Below are 15,610 nucleotides of genomic sequence, written 5' to 3' on the forward strand. Positions count from 1 at the left end.
GCCCGCTTCTATCACTTACACAAGAGCCCGCTGCTATTACTTACACAAGAGCCCGCTTCTATCACTTACACAAGGGCCCGCTTCTATCACTTACACAAGAGCCCGCTGCTATCACTTACACAAGAGCCCGCTTCTATCACTTACACAAGAGTCCGCTGCTATCACTTACACAAGGGCCCGCTTCTATCACTTAAACAAGAGCCCGCTGCTATCACTTACACAAGAGCTCGCTTCTATCACTTACAGAAGAGCCCGCTGCTATCACTTACACAAGAGCCCGCTTCTATCACTTACACAAGAGCCCGCTGCTATCACTTACCCAAGAGCCCGCTTCTATCACTTACACAAGAGCCCGCTTCTATCACTTACACAAGAGCCCGCTGCTATCACTTACACAAGGGCCCGCTTCTATCCCTTACACAAGAGCCCGCTGCTATCACTTACACAAGAGCTCGCTTCTATCACTTAAACAAGAGCCCGCTGCTATCACTTACACAAGAGCCCGCTTCTATCACTTACACAAGAGCCCGCTGCTATCACTTACACAAGAGCTCGCTTCTATCACTTACAGAAGAGCCCGCTGCTATCACTTACACAAGAGCCCGCTTCTATCACTTACACAAGAGCCCGCTGCTATCACTTACACAAGAGCCCGCTTCTATCACTTACACAAGAGCCCGCTTCTATCACATACCCAAGAGCCCGCTTCTATCACTTACACAAGAGCCCGCTGCTTTCACTTACACAAGAGCCCGCTTCTATCACTTACACAAGAGCCCGCTTCTATCACTTACACAAGAGCCCGCTTCTATCACTTACACAAGAGCCCGCTTCTATCACTTACCCAAGAGCCCGCTTCTATCACTTACACAAGAGCCCGCTTCTATCACTTACACAAGAGCCCGCTGCTATCACTTACACAAGAGCCCGCTTCTATCACTTACACAAGAGCCCGCTTCTATCACTTACACAAGAGCCCGCTTCTAACACTTACACAAGAGCCCGCTGCTATCACTTACACAAGAGCCCGCTTCTATCACTTACACAAGAGCCCGCTGCTATCACTTACACAAGAGCCCGCTTCTATCACTTACACAAGAGCCCGCTGCTATCACTTACACAAGAGCCCGCTGCTATCACTTACACAAGAGCCCGCTTCTATCACTTACACAAGAGCCCGCTGCTATCACTTACACAAGAGCCCGCTGCTATCACTTACACAAGAGCCCGCTGCTATCACTTACACAAGAGCCTGCTGCTATCACTTACACAAGAGCCCGCTGCTATCACTTACACAAGAGCCCGCTTCTATCACTTACACAAGAGCCCGCTGCTATCACTTACACAAGAGCCCGCTTCTATCACGTACACAAGAGCCCGCTTCTGTCACTTACCCAAGAGTCCGCTTCTATCACTTACCCAAGAGCCCACTTCTATCACTTATACAAGAGCCCGCTGCTATCACTTACCCAAGAGCCCGCTTCTATCACTTACACAAGAGCCCGCTTCTATCACTTACACAAGAGCCCGCTGCTATCACTTACACAAGAGCCCGCTTCTATCACTTACACAAGAGCCCGCTGCTATCACTTACACAAGAGCCCGCTGCTATCACTTACACAAGAGCCCGCTGCTATCACTTACACAAGAGCCCGCTTCTATCACTTACACAAGAGCCCGCTGCTATCCCTTACACAAGAGCCCGCTTCTATCACTTACACAAGAGCCCGCTTCTGTCACTTACACAAGAGCCCGCTGCTATCACTTACACAAGAGCCCGCTGCTATCACTTACACAAGAGCCCGCTGCTATCACTTACACAAGAGCCCGCTGCTATCACTTACACAAGAGCCCGCTTCTATCACTTACACAAGAGCCCGCTTCTATCACTTACACACACAGACACACTATACGCCTCCCCTTTTGCCTCCAGGTGCTGATCCCCACGCATTGCTCACGTACCTGGAACACCTCGGCCTGCCCTGGCTGCTGGTGGGAATGCTGCTCACTGCTCTGCTGATTATGATGCTGACTCTGCCACTGGGACCAGACTTCAGAAGCACGACCTTGGAACTGACCACTGCCCTGTCCTGTTTCAGCTGCAAGTTTCAGAGAGAGATAATAACGTTGTACGTCACAGCCTCTGTCACTCTTTATTGAAGTGACATTAGGAGAAGGAGCATAGTTAGAATGCACGGGGGACAGAAGTGCTTTACCAGTATAGGGCAGCTCACCATTGTTTATTTCATTTTATTGGAGTGTGCATTGAGTTGTGTCTGTTTGTACTATAAACAATATGTATGTACAGTATATATGTATAGGTGTGTATATATACAAATACATAGAATTGCACACACATACACACACACACAAAGTTGTCGTTTCAGCAGAGGAAGAGACGATGCTTAGGAATTGACCTTACTATTGCACTGAATGCCGAGCCCAAAAGCTTGGGGAAACGTTTTGCAGAACGGATTGGAGAAGTGTGAGTGTCAGTCAGGTTGATGAACTAATTAGGGGTGTAATGGCTACGATAGTTAAACCTTTCGAGCATGTTTTATTCTGAATCAAAACATTCTGTCTCTGATGAAAATAATAGGCAAGAGAGGTTGGGACTTACTGAATGCAGCGTTTCTTCCTCCTAAAGTGGAGTAGGCGTTCCCGCTGGGAGATGCTGTGGCTGGGCTGGAGAGGGGGCTGTAAGTGGATGGATCCGATGTGTACGTGTGACTTGTTCCGATCCCAAAGGGAGAAGACTGAGCTTTACCAGACTGTGGCGTGATTTGCTGAGAAGAAAAAGGCACCTTTCCTTAAAGGAAAATACACCATACAGTCCTTCAAGTACTTTCAATGCACAGTGCAATGCTACAGTCTTTTTCTTAACTGCGAACACATAGACATTGTGGTCACTGTACCTGTCCTTGAAAGGGAGGTCGGCTTCCTGTCCAGACCTGTCCAGCATTAATCTGGCGAGATATCGGAGTCAAATTCTGTCCAGTGCCTGTTGGAGACTGGATCTCATTCACTCCGGTCACATGGACCACTGAAGAGCTGCAATTATACAGAAACTTTAGTAGTGACAAACCAAGCCCCTAAGAGAAATACCACTTCATAATCCTTCCTGCCCTCCTATTCAGCCCTTTGCTCCGATAATACATCTAGCTCAATACCTGAATGACTTGCCACTGTGTCCAGGCTGGAAGGGGCTTCCTGTAGAGTATAGCTGCTGAGATCCACTGCCCGACGCTGACAACATCTTCTTCTCCGCTGAGGGAAGACAGAGAATGAAGACAGGTGGAGAACAGTCACACAGAGCAAGAAACAGAGACAGTCCCAGCAACCAAAGTCCCATAAACACAGGGCAAACTCTCCCAGTCAGATCGCTTCAATCATGTCTATTACAGACATCTCTACTAACAAGTCTCCAAGAGACACCCCAATATCCAACCTCTACAAAACAGGCTCACACAGACATCTTAATATTTACGCCCCAGGAGACAACCAAATAATAAACCTTCCAGAGACAAACACTAAAAGATAGGCTTCTGTAAACACAGCACATTTCTATCCCAAATAAAGTATCTTCTACAGCCACCTTAAACTATCCCATACATATTTTAGTAAGCAGCCTTCACTTGTTTCCCCCGAACATGAATTCCACATACATCAATACATTCAAGTTCACAAAGAATCCTCTTGGACACCTAGAGGCTCACTCCCCTGGTTACCAAAGACCCACCTCCCAGCCTCCAGTAACCCAGCATAGATGGAGGCAGGCAGTACTTGACCGTATAATGTATGACCTCCACATCCCCAAACATGCCTAAATACTTATTAAAAACACAAATAACCAGGTTCCCAGAGGGCTCTTGAGCTCAGCTCAGCTACCTGTCCTGCTCAGCTCAGCTACCTGTCCTGATCTGAACTCTGCAGGTATCTGAAAGTATGTACTCCCTCCGTGGGGACAATGAGGCTGCCTTTGTGGGAAGTAAGGGAGACAATGCTCATTAGCATAAAGATCCAAATGAACCCTGAAGTTTCTCTGTAAAAGAGACCGAGATCTACAATATGTGAATAGGAACAGTACTCAGAGGACAGGTAGAAATGTCACAAACATTCCCTGCCTCTTTGGGAGTAATTTATGCCTTGAACGCTCTGTCTGGTCGTAGCTGCACCAAACGGATACATTGTAATGATGGTGAAGGGAGGAGGTCTTACAAGCTGTAATTCCAGCAAACATTTCAGCAAAGCGTGGGTCGCGGTCCTGGGAAAAGATGGGATCTGGCTTATCAACGACGGGTTTACCCCCCTCGTGCACATTCCCTGTGAGGTTTGGTACAGGCACCTGTAATGACACAAAGCATCTTGTTTAGATAAAGACAGGATAACGAGAACACAGCGAGATACTGGGATGGGAGGAATATATCCCTGGGATACCCACCTGTGACAGGTCATAGGAGGACAAGCTGTCCCTTGGATGAACTTCCATCTCGTTCTGCTGCTGTTGGACCTGCCTAAAAATACAGAAACAGCTGCAGGCGTTTTGTAGGCTCCATGTAATGTGTAAGTGGCGGGGTGCAGAGGCATAAACACATACCCTCCAACTGTACCTATTTAGCAGGTACTACACCTATTAAAAACAGGTGTACCTACTGTGACTTTTTCTGCCTGTGTGTGTAAGCAGAGTAGCTCTGCAACGACTGTCTCTCACTGGTTGAAGTTTAGAACCTTCAGCTAATTATAACAGCTTGAAGGTCATTGGCTGATTGGACAAAACTTACATAGTTACATAGTAGATGAGGTTGAAAAAAGACTTCGGTCCATCAAGTTCAACCTATGCTAAATTTAGACAACAGATACTTTATCCTATATCTATACTTACTTATTGATCCAGAGGAAGGCAAACAAAAAACCCCATTAAGGGGAAAAATTAATTCCTTCCTGACTCCAAGAATTGGCAATCAGATTAATCCCTGGATCAACATCCTTCCCATGTATACTTATTTGGTATATCCCTGTATACCTTTCCCATCTAAAAAGATGTCCAACCTTTTTTTGAACAAATCTATTGTATCTGCCATCACAGTCTCCATGGGTAATGAATTCCACATTTTAACCGCCCTTACTGTAAAGAACCCTTTTCTTTGTTGCTGGTGAAATTTCCTTTCCTCCAACCTTAAGGGATGGCCCGAGTCCTTTGTACTGCCCGTGGGATGAATAGTTCTTTTGAAAGCTCCTTGTATTGTCCCCGAATATATTTGTATATAGTTATCATATCCCCTCTTAGACGCCTCTTTTCTAATGTAAATACATCTAATTTAGCTAGCCTCTCCTCATAAGTTAGATTGTCCCTCCCCTTTATGCACATTGATACCCTGACAACCAAGACCTATGCCAAACTAGGGGTACTTTACAGGAACAAATCCTCCCTAAGTCTCCTGGTCAGAAAGCGTATCGCACAGCAGATGCTAATGCCAATTATTGACTATGGAGACATAGTATATGGCTCGGCTCCTCAAACCCACCTTAGCAAACTTGACACCCTCTACAATTCAATTTGTCGTTTTGTTCTCCAATGCAACTACAACACACATCACTGCGAAATGCTCAAAGAACAAGATTGGTCAACACTAGAGTCTAGGCGCAAAGTTCACCTTTCCTGTCTTGCCTTTAAATTCTTCATGGGCAAGCTACCCAGCTACCTGAACAAGCTCCTCACCCCTACCACCTGCAGCACTTATCACCTGAGATCAGACTCCAAAAGACTATTCATGGTCCCAAGGCTCAACAAAGTATCCGGACGTTCCTCCTTCTCCTTCTGTGCACCTCAAAACTGGAACAACCTACCAGAGACTCTCACATCCACCACCAGTTTAAGTTCTTTCAAATCTAAGGCTGTCTCACATTTTAACCTGGTCTGTAACTGTTTCATACGCTCATAATATATATTTTCTTTAACTGTGCACGCAATGTCTTGTATATAATGTATACCCTGTTCATTTATGTAACTGTACTTGTAACCATGTACTATTTGTTTTACTCTGTGCCCAGGACATACTTGAAAACGAGAGGTAACTCTCAATGTATTACTTCCTGGTAAAATATTTTATAAATAAATAAATTAATTTGGTGGCTCTTCTCTGCACTCTCTCTAGTTCCATAATGTATTTTCTTAGGATTGGTGCCCAAAATTGTACTCCATATTCAAGGTGTTGTCTTACTAGTGCTTTGTAAAGGGGCATAATTATGTTTACTTCCCTTCCATCCATTGCCCGTTTGATGCAAGATAAGATCTTGTTTGCCTTTGCAGCTACTGCATGACATTGGGCACTATTGCTAAACCTGCTGTCTACAAGCACTCTTAAATACTTCTCCATCAAGGATTCCCCCAATATATCACCATTTAATTTGTAAGTAGCCTTTTTATTCTTACATCCCAAATACATAACCTTACATTTATCTGTATTAAACCCCATCTGCCATTTACCTGCCCACTAACCCTAATACGTTACATCCTGCTCTGATTCTATTACCTTACACAATTTAGTATCATCATGGAAACTTTGCTCTCGATCCCAACCTCAAGGTCATTAATAAACAAGTTAAAAAGCAGGGGTCCCAGTACCGATCCCTGAGGTACTCCACTCACGACTTTAGCCCAACCTTAAAAAGTTCCATTTATGACAACCCTCTGTTGTCTGTCCTTTAACAAATTTTCTATTATATAGAATATATATATCAATCATATATTACTTGTGAGCACATTCACATGTCTTAGACAGGTCTGCAACCCCGTTCTTCATTATTATTACCTAGCCTACAGCACTTCCACTGCCGCAAGGGATTCTGGGAAATGACATGCAAATGAGTACACAGTGCCATCTTTTGTCTCAAGACCACATTACATGGTTAAACCCTTAAGCCAATGCATGCTGCTTTAAACACAGCTTTTAAACATAGCCTGGGATGAGATGCAAAGTCAATAAACCCACTCACAGACAGACTGTTTCGACCTTGAGCGTCTCGTCAGTGTGAGGTTGGCTAGGTGATAATGGTGAAGGGTAGAGGGTTTTTAGTCACCTTTTCACCCACCATAACTTAAATTATAAATATATATATATCCAGTGGTTGACAAATCACCAAAAAATCTACTCGCCACACAAAAAAATCTACTCGCCACCTAGTACCACACGTGTGCTGCTTGGGCCAATAGGAGCTCGCCACGATGTTAAATCCACTCGCCCGGTGCGTGCAAATGTATAGGTTTGTCGAACACTGTATATATATATATATATATATATAGATATATATATATAGATATACACCCACACATACATACACACAAATATATCATACACAGCCCTCATCATCGCCTTATAATGAGAGGACATGCACAACACATTCTCTCTTTGTCATACATGGTCATACACAGCATTCCCATGTGGAATACATGTGTTCGGCATAATAATGGGTCCTATACAGCATCTCTATGTTTTTTCCCAATAGGGGAGGGTGCATATGACACCAACTCACTGTGTAACGTGTGCAATGTGTGTGCTGCATCATGGATTTATATTCCCCTTGCATACAATGCATGATCAAGTTGCCCTCTTTACCAAGTGCCTTAGTGAGCAGGGCATAGGGACTGGTAAGGGGCACGTAAGGGGCAGGTAAGGGGAAGGTAAGGGGCAGGTAAGGGGAAGGTAAGGGGCAGGTAAGGGGCTGATAGGGGGCTGATAGGGGGCAGGTAAGGGGAAGGTAAGGGGCAGGCAAGGGGCTGGTAAGGGGCAGGCAAGGGGCTGGTAAGGGGAAGGTAAGGGGCTGGTAAGGGGCAGGTAAGGCGCTGGTAAGGGGCAGGTAAGGGGCTGGTAAGGGGCAGGTAAGGGGCTGGTAAGGGGCAGGTAAGGGGCAGGTAAGGGGAAGGTAAGGGGAAGGTAAGGGGCAGGTAAGGGGCAGGTAAGGGGCTGGTAAGGGGCAGGTAAGGGGAAGGTAAGGGGCAGGTAAGGGGCTGGTAAGGGGCAGGTAAGGGGCTGGTAAGGGGCAGGTAAGGGGCTGGTAAGGGGCAGGTAAGGGGCTGGTAAGGGGCAGGTAAGGGGCAGGTAAGGGGAAGGTAAGGGGCAGGTAAGGGGCTGGTAAGGGGCAGGTAAGGGGCTGGTAAGGGGAAGGTAAGGGGCAGGTAAGGGGCAGGTAAGGGGCTGGTAAGGGGAAGGTAAGGGGAAGGTAAGGGGCAGGTAAGGGGCAGGTAAGGGGAAGGTAAGGGGCAGGTAAGGGGAAGGTAAGGGGCAGGTAAGGGGCAGGTAAGGGGCTGGTAAGGGGCAGGTAAGGGGCAGGTAAGGGGCTGGTAAGGGGCAGGTAAGGGGCAGGTAAGGGGCAGGTAAGGGGCTGGTAAGGGGAAGGTAAGGGGCAGGCGCGGGGCAGGTAAGGGTCTGGCGCTTACTTCACGTTGGTGTTGGTGCAGATGATGTACTCAATCTCATCGGAATATGGGTTCTGGAAAGTGAAGCTGCTGGTACGGAGCAGCATCCAGTCCCGCGTTTTGGTGTGAAAACGATACATCACCGACAACACCTGCCCTTTCAGCTTAATCACCTGGTGAGAAGAGGGTCAAAGGTGAGAGCGGCAAGAGTGAAAGGAAGGGTGGGGGCAAAAAGTAGGGAAACTTAAGTGGGGCACAGAGCGCAGGGATTCCCTTTCTGTTTTTTATATTTATACTGTATACATATATACACACATACATACACAAATGTAAGTATATATTTAGAGATGATATTAGGGAGACGCGCAGGAACAGGTCTTCTGGTGAGCGGTTATAAGCTTAGAGCAGGACAGCGGGTACCTGCTGGAAACTTTCCCGAAGGTGGCTCTGATCCTCAGGGTGACAGAATTCAATGATGTCCTTTCCCAGCAGGTCCTAGGAAAACACACACGTGTTACATCCTCCTCAGGCCTGGCACAAACACACACGTGTTACATCCTCCTCAGGCCTGACACAAACACACGTGTTACATCCTCCTCAGGCCTGACACAAACACACGTGTTACATCCTCCTCAGGCCTGACACAAACACACACGTGTTACATCCTCCTCAGGCCTGGCACAAACACACACGTGTTACATCCTCCTCAGGCCTGACACAAACACACGTGTTACATCCTCCTCAGGCCTGACACAAACACACGTGTTACATCCTCCTCAGGCCTGACACAAACACACACGTGTTACATCCTCCTCAGGCCTGGCACAAACACACACGTGTTACATCCTCCTCAGGCCTGGCACAAACACACACGTGTTACATCCTCCTCAGGCCTGACACAAACACACGTGTTACATCCTCCTCAGGCCTGGCACAAACACACACGTGTTACATCCTCCTCAGGCCTGACACAAACACACGTGTTACATCCTCCTCAGGCCTGACACAAACACACGTGTTACATCCTCCTCAGGCCTGGCACAAACACACACGTGTTACATCCTATCCTCCTCAGGCCTGACACAAACACACGTGTTACATCCTCCTCAGGCCTGACACAAACACACGTGTTACATCCTCCTCAGGCCTGGCACAAACACACGTGTTACATCCTCCTCAGGCCTGACACAAACACACGTGTTACATCCTCCTCAGGCCTGACACAAACACACACGTGTTACATCCTCCTCAGGCCTGGCACAAACACACACGTGTTACATCCTCCTCAGGCCTGGCACAAACACACACATGTTACATCCTCCTCAGGCCTGGCACAAACACACACATGTTACATCCTCCTCAGGCCTGACACAAACACACACGTGTTACATCCTCCTCAGGCCTGGCACAAACACACACATGTTACATCCTCCTCAGGCCCGACACAAACACACACGTGTTACATCCTCCTCAGGCCTGACACAAACACACACGTGTTACATCCTCCTCAGGCCTGGCACAAACACACAGGTGTTACATCCTCCTCAGGCCTGACACAAACACACACGTGTTACATCCTCCTCAGGCCTGACACAAACACACACGTGTTACATCCTCCTCAGGCCTGGCACAAACACACACATGTTACATCCTCCTCAGGCCTGACACAAACACACACGTGTTACATCCTCCTCAGGCCTGACACAAACACACACGTGTTACATCCTCCTCAGGCCTGGCACATACACACGTGTTACATCCTCCTCAGGCCTGGCACAAACACACACGTGTTACATCCTCCTCAGGCCTGGCACAAACACACAGGTGTTACATCCTCCTCAGGCCTGACACAAACACACACGTGTTACATCCTCCTCAGGCCTGACACAAACACACACGTATTACATCCTCCTCAGGCCTGGCACAAACACACACGTGTTACATCCTCCTCAGGCCTGGCACTATTCAAGACCTACACAAGTTTATACATTCAGAAGAAATCTGATCTGAGGTTCAGGCTGCTTCAATCCCAGAGCAGAAAACAAAGAAACATATAGAAATTACTAGATAATGTGTCCCATTGGGGGTGCGCTGAGGCTTCTTGGGTTACTGCTGTATATTTAGGTCACTTTCCCAGAAACGCTCCAATTAAAACAAATAAATTATATATAGATAGAGGAAAAAAGAAAGGTGCGCAAATATAACTAACAACTGTCAGTGTGTGTGTGTGTCAGTGTGTGTGTGTCAGTGTGTGCGTCGGTGTGCGTGCGTGCGTGCCAGTCAGTGTGCGTACGTGTCTGTGTGCATGCATGTCAGTGTGCGTGCGTGCCAGTCAGTGTGCGTGCGTGCCAGTCAGTGTGCGTGCGTGCCAGTCAGTGTGCGTGCGTGCCAGTCAGTGTGCGTGCGTGTCAGTCAGTGTGCGTGCGTGTCAGTCAGTGTGCGTGCGTGCGTGCCAGTCAGTGTGTGTGTTATTCAGTCAGTGTGTGTGTGTGTGTGTGTGTCAGTGTGTCAGTCAGTGTGTATGTGTCAGTCAGTGTATATGTGTGTGTGTGTCAGTCAGTGTGTGTGTGTATGTGTGTGTCAGTCAGTGTGTGTGTGTGTATGTGTGTGTGTGTGTGTGTTTGTGTGTGTGTGTCAGTCAGTGTGTGTGTGTGTGTGTGTGTGTGTGTGTCAGTGTCTTTCCTCTCCCTCCCCCGACGCCACTAATGCCTCTTCTGCCCGCAGTGACATCACTTCCGTTATGGAATTTTGTTACAGCACGCGGGATTTTTCCTATCAGATCTCTGTATGTGCCGCAAAGACGTTTCACTTCAAAAGGCTTAAAGAAACCGATCACGAAACGGCAGCTAGGCAAACTTCCAAAAAAGCAGAACACTGCACCCAAAAACAAGATTAGCTGTAACGCTTAAATCAAATCTCTTCCGCCAAACAGCATCTAATTCCCGGTGTCAGACATATCACAGATGATGACCAGTCACAGGCACTGACCTGCGGTTGATAGCCAATCACGCTGATGCACCGAGGATCCACAAAGGTGATGAGCCCATCTGTGCTGTGTCGTGATAGGAATTCAGTTGGAAGAGACATTCCATTCATGTCCAAGCTCCCCGGGGAACTGGTGACCTGCAAGAGAAACCAGTATACTTTATCCGTACTGTGATTTCTATTGAGCTGGAGGACAGCGGAGACCTGTGATGATGCTTTGTGTGTATAACAGACCCCGGGAAAGGAAGAGGATGTCAAAATACAAGCGAGCAGTGTGTGTGGGAATCAGTCAATGGTTGTAAGGGAGCAAAGGGTAAAGGTACTAAAGACAAGTATGTGGACAATGGAATAGAACGGCATCAGAGCAGAAACACTGTGCAGAGCCAAAGATCTGGTATACGCGTGACTCAATACGGGGAATGATAGGTGCAGCAGAAGAGTACAAGTAACAAGGTGCAGTGGTGATGTTTCTCTGAGCAACTCAGTACGGCAGTAAGATTGTACAGCAATGTACATGTTTGGTAGACGGCAAAGTGACAGTGGGTGTATGGAAGAAGAGCATGCTTATGGTACAGGGCTAAAGCTATATGTGTCCACATCTTGCTATGGGATGGGTGACTATATGACAGCGCTATGGTACAATGGAAATGCATTGTGTGACAGGGTCTGTGCAATGAGGGCTAAGTAGGGCACTGTAATGTATATATGTTGGTGAATATAATTAGTATAACAAGGACTGTGTGACAGCATTGGCTGCAGGTAGTGACTACACATTTTAGGATGCTCGCATTACACCGGCACATCAGTACATTATCATGAGTTGCATTCATATGGCCAATAGGAATCTTATTATATGATCTATTTTAGTAATTAACTCCACGCAGACCTGTAACCTCCCAATAGCGACTAGGCAGTATTTGCTTCCTTGGCCCACCTCTGTGTCTTCTTCAGGGATAATCATTCCTGTAACAGATGAGACTTTCTCTGAGTTCTTGTACATAGCACATACAGTACTGAACACAAAGTCTGCATGATTGGATAATAATCCTCTTTTGCGTCTTCATACCAAACAATCACATACAATATAGATAACATTAATTGAATACACATCCTCACGTTCTAATCCAAGTATTAAGAAAAACAAGAACTGAAAATTCTTCAACAAAATTCCTTCTATAAAAAAAATGGATTTTTGTCCTATCATTCATCTGATGACGTGTTTGGGCAGCAGAGGATACGGATATTTTAACCTTTAATAGTTATAACTGCATTGCAAAAGTCAACTCTTATAAAACCTCAGGTATGTGTGTATGCAATCTTATTAATACTCACTCATCGTTAACCGCCACAAGGATTTCAAGGAACACTCCCTAATGTTCCCTGATGTCCCCAATTCCCGATTCTCACTCAACATACTTATAATAATAATAGCATGTTCTTGTATAGCGCTCCTAGTTTTACGTAGCGCTTTACAGAGACATTTTGCAGACACAGTCCCTGCTCCGTGGAGCTTACAATCTATGTTTTTGGTGCCTGGGGCACAGGGAGATAAAGTGATTTGCCCAAGGTCACAAGGAGCCGACACTGGGAACTGAACCAGGATCCCCTGCTTCAAACTCAGTGGCAGTCAGTGTCTTTACTCACTGAGCCACTGCTTCTCCCATTACTTTTACCCCAAAAGTTTATATGTTTGGACCGTAGGTCAGTGACAGATAAGGTGATTTACCCACTGTTACAACAAGTGAGCCCTATTTAGAGATCTCATGCGGCTTCTCATTCTTCCTACAGGACTTTAATTTCAGACTGTGCCGTGTGATAGAAAGTACTTTGCTTTGGTGCTGGAGGGGTTAATGTGGCCTCTGCTGTGGGTATAGGAGAAGCTGATGTCCCTAATTCCCCTGATCTGCAGAGACACAGTACAGGAATGTTGTTTACTGGTAGCAAATGGTAGACTTCAGCGCACATTTGTGTCTCATTAGCAGTGTTTTTATCACATGCACTCTGCATTGCTTGGATCCGTCCGAACTTCCTGTTATGAGTTTGGAAAAATACGGCTGAAGTCCGTGTGGCGCTGGTTTCAGCATTTTCCGAGATCATTTCACAAGGCATGGTTATATGGTGACGGCACATGGGTGAGTCAGCGACAGCCCATCTTATTTCTGAAACTTCCTCAGGACCCATCAGTCCAAAACACCTAACGGCCCCCACAACAACAGTGACAGTTTAAGCAGAACAATCACGCTATGCTAAAAGAGACGCACAATGAATCTGTGAGTGTACAATCTAATTGTCAATATTTTAAACTACACCGGTAGGTAAAATGATATGCCCAAGTTACACAAAGCTGGCCCTGTGTCATAAATCAGTCCCACCCACTTCAGTGACCAACATTTTACCCAAGGTTGCTTAGGTTTCGCATTACAAGAGGGAATTTGGAACCATAAGATTGTTGATTCTCGTCCTACTTTGGGACCATGTGATGAGCGAGTCACTTTGTCTCTCCTCTCCCCCCCCCCCAACAAAAATGTTATTCTGAGCTAAGTGTGAGTCCCTTGTAATGTATTATATTGCTTAGCCTAATAGGTTACAGACATAGAATTGTCATGAGTCAGATACCCACATATAGTATTACTCGCTCAGCCACAGTGGCGATGTAGGGGGCATTGGTACTTTAACTCAACACAAGTTTATAAATACCTCAACCCACAATCAACTCAGTACAGACCTCTGTCAGTCCGCTGTCCCACCCATATTCTCGTGTCTATGAACCCACTTTAAGGCTGAGATGACAGCACAGACGCGCCTGCTTAGGACAGCCAAAGAAATACCACCAGAAGGAGGATTGCCAGAGCCGGCAGGCCCTGTGTCACATATTATTGCTTCATATTTCTATTTATTTGAAACAAATGTTATAAGTAGAAGACACTAAAGAAGCTCGTCCCAGAGAGCTACAAATCCAACTGTCTGATGGCAGTGGAATAAACAGGAAATAAAGACAGCGGTATAACCCTCTCACACACAGTCAGAAACGGCCGAACGCACGAGGTAACCCCCTATACTTGGAAGCAGAATTTGGGTTAGCATCTGATAATGCCCCTCTCGCCCCTCTCGCCCCAACACAATGTTACCGCTACATGAAACATCACCATATATAAGCTTGGCTCCCCGTAGTCGAAGAGGTTAAAATGTGATTGCCAGCTGGTCTCATTTCACCCCGGATCGCTATCCCTCACCGGTCACCGCGGTGAGTATTCAGTGCACTGCCAGTGACTGCCTCTGCCGGGTATACCAATACACTTCTAAAGTGCGGTGTGATATCTGCAGTGCAAGAGGTTGCCGGTAAATGGGTTAATGGAAAGAGGCTGTGGCAGTCAGGTCTCTGCTGTGACTGCCAGATGTGATTTCAGTTACACTTTCCTTTTATGGGACGGTCTTCAAGCTACTGCCGAACAAATCCATGACACTTATAAAGCAGCCACGGAGTGAAAGCCTTGGCAGGCGCAGCCCGGGATCTGGCTTTTAACACATGGCAATGGAAAATGTACATCTCCCCGCCTGACGAGGTGCCAGATATGTATGGTTATTGTATTGCAAAGATAAATAGGATATGAAAAGACAAATATAAAGATTTCCGAGTGGTCGCCATGCAAAACGGATCTGCTCTGCAATATTTAAGATGATCAATTTCTCTAACTCAATCAATCAATCAATCTATTCCAACCACCTCGACACAACTGGCCTATTAGTGGGATTACATGCTGGTAACTAAACTTTTGGGGTTCCTGTTTCTTGGAGGAATAAGGTGTTCACGGCATATTTAAGCCATACAAAGAAATATAATTCACATGCAAATAGTGTCATATTTCTTTCATTGGTCATAGACAAGCTGCAAGGCACACATACCCGCCTAGCTACTCTCTCTGATGCGGCACACATACACGGGTCCTAGCTCTCTCTCTGATGCGGCACACATACCCGCCTAGCTACTCTCTCTGATGTGGCACACATACCCGCCTAGCTACTCTCTCTGATGCGGCACACATACACGGGTCCTAGCTCTCTCTCTGATGCGGCACACATACCCGCCTAGCTACTCTCTCTGATGTGGCACACATACACGCCTAGCTACTCTCTCTGATGCGGCACACATACACGGGTCCTAGCTACTCTCTCTGATGCGGCACACATACACGCCTAGCTACTCTCTCT

The 15,610-nt window shown here is 46.5% G+C and overlaps 1 protein-coding gene across 2 annotated transcripts in view; it reads right to left on the bottom strand.

Moving 5' to 3' along the window:
- ARNT2 (aryl hydrocarbon receptor nuclear translocator 2) overlaps nt 1-15,610 on the bottom strand; it is a 65,864-nt gene that overhangs the window by 5,647 nt on the left and 44,607 nt on the right. For both annotated transcript variants that reach the window (XM_075575147.1, XM_075575146.1), the window contains 10 exons: nt 12,288-12,364; nt 11,405-11,539; nt 8,837-8,911; nt 8,438-8,589; nt 4,442-4,514; nt 4,219-4,345; nt 3,171-3,267; nt 2,916-3,051; nt 2,621-2,786; nt 1,963-2,099 (listed from right to left, as the gene is read on the bottom strand). In XM_075575147.1, coding sequence (XP_075431262.1) covers nt 1,963-2,099; nt 2,621-2,786; nt 2,916-3,051; nt 3,171-3,267; nt 4,219-4,345; nt 4,442-4,514; nt 8,438-8,589; nt 8,837-8,911; nt 11,405-11,539; nt 12,288-12,364 — 1,175 coding nt within the window. The remainder of the gene's footprint in view (nt 1-1,962; nt 2,100-2,620; nt 2,787-2,915; nt 3,052-3,170; nt 3,268-4,218; nt 4,346-4,441; nt 4,515-8,437; nt 8,590-8,836; nt 8,912-11,404; nt 11,540-12,287; nt 12,365-15,610) is intronic.

Source organism: Ascaphus truei, chromosome 18 (genome assembly GCF_040206685.1).
Source record: "Ascaphus truei isolate aAscTru1 chromosome 18, aAscTru1.hap1, whole genome shotgun sequence".
Lineage (NCBI taxonomy): Eukaryota > Metazoa > Chordata > Amphibia > Anura > Ascaphidae > Ascaphus > Ascaphus truei.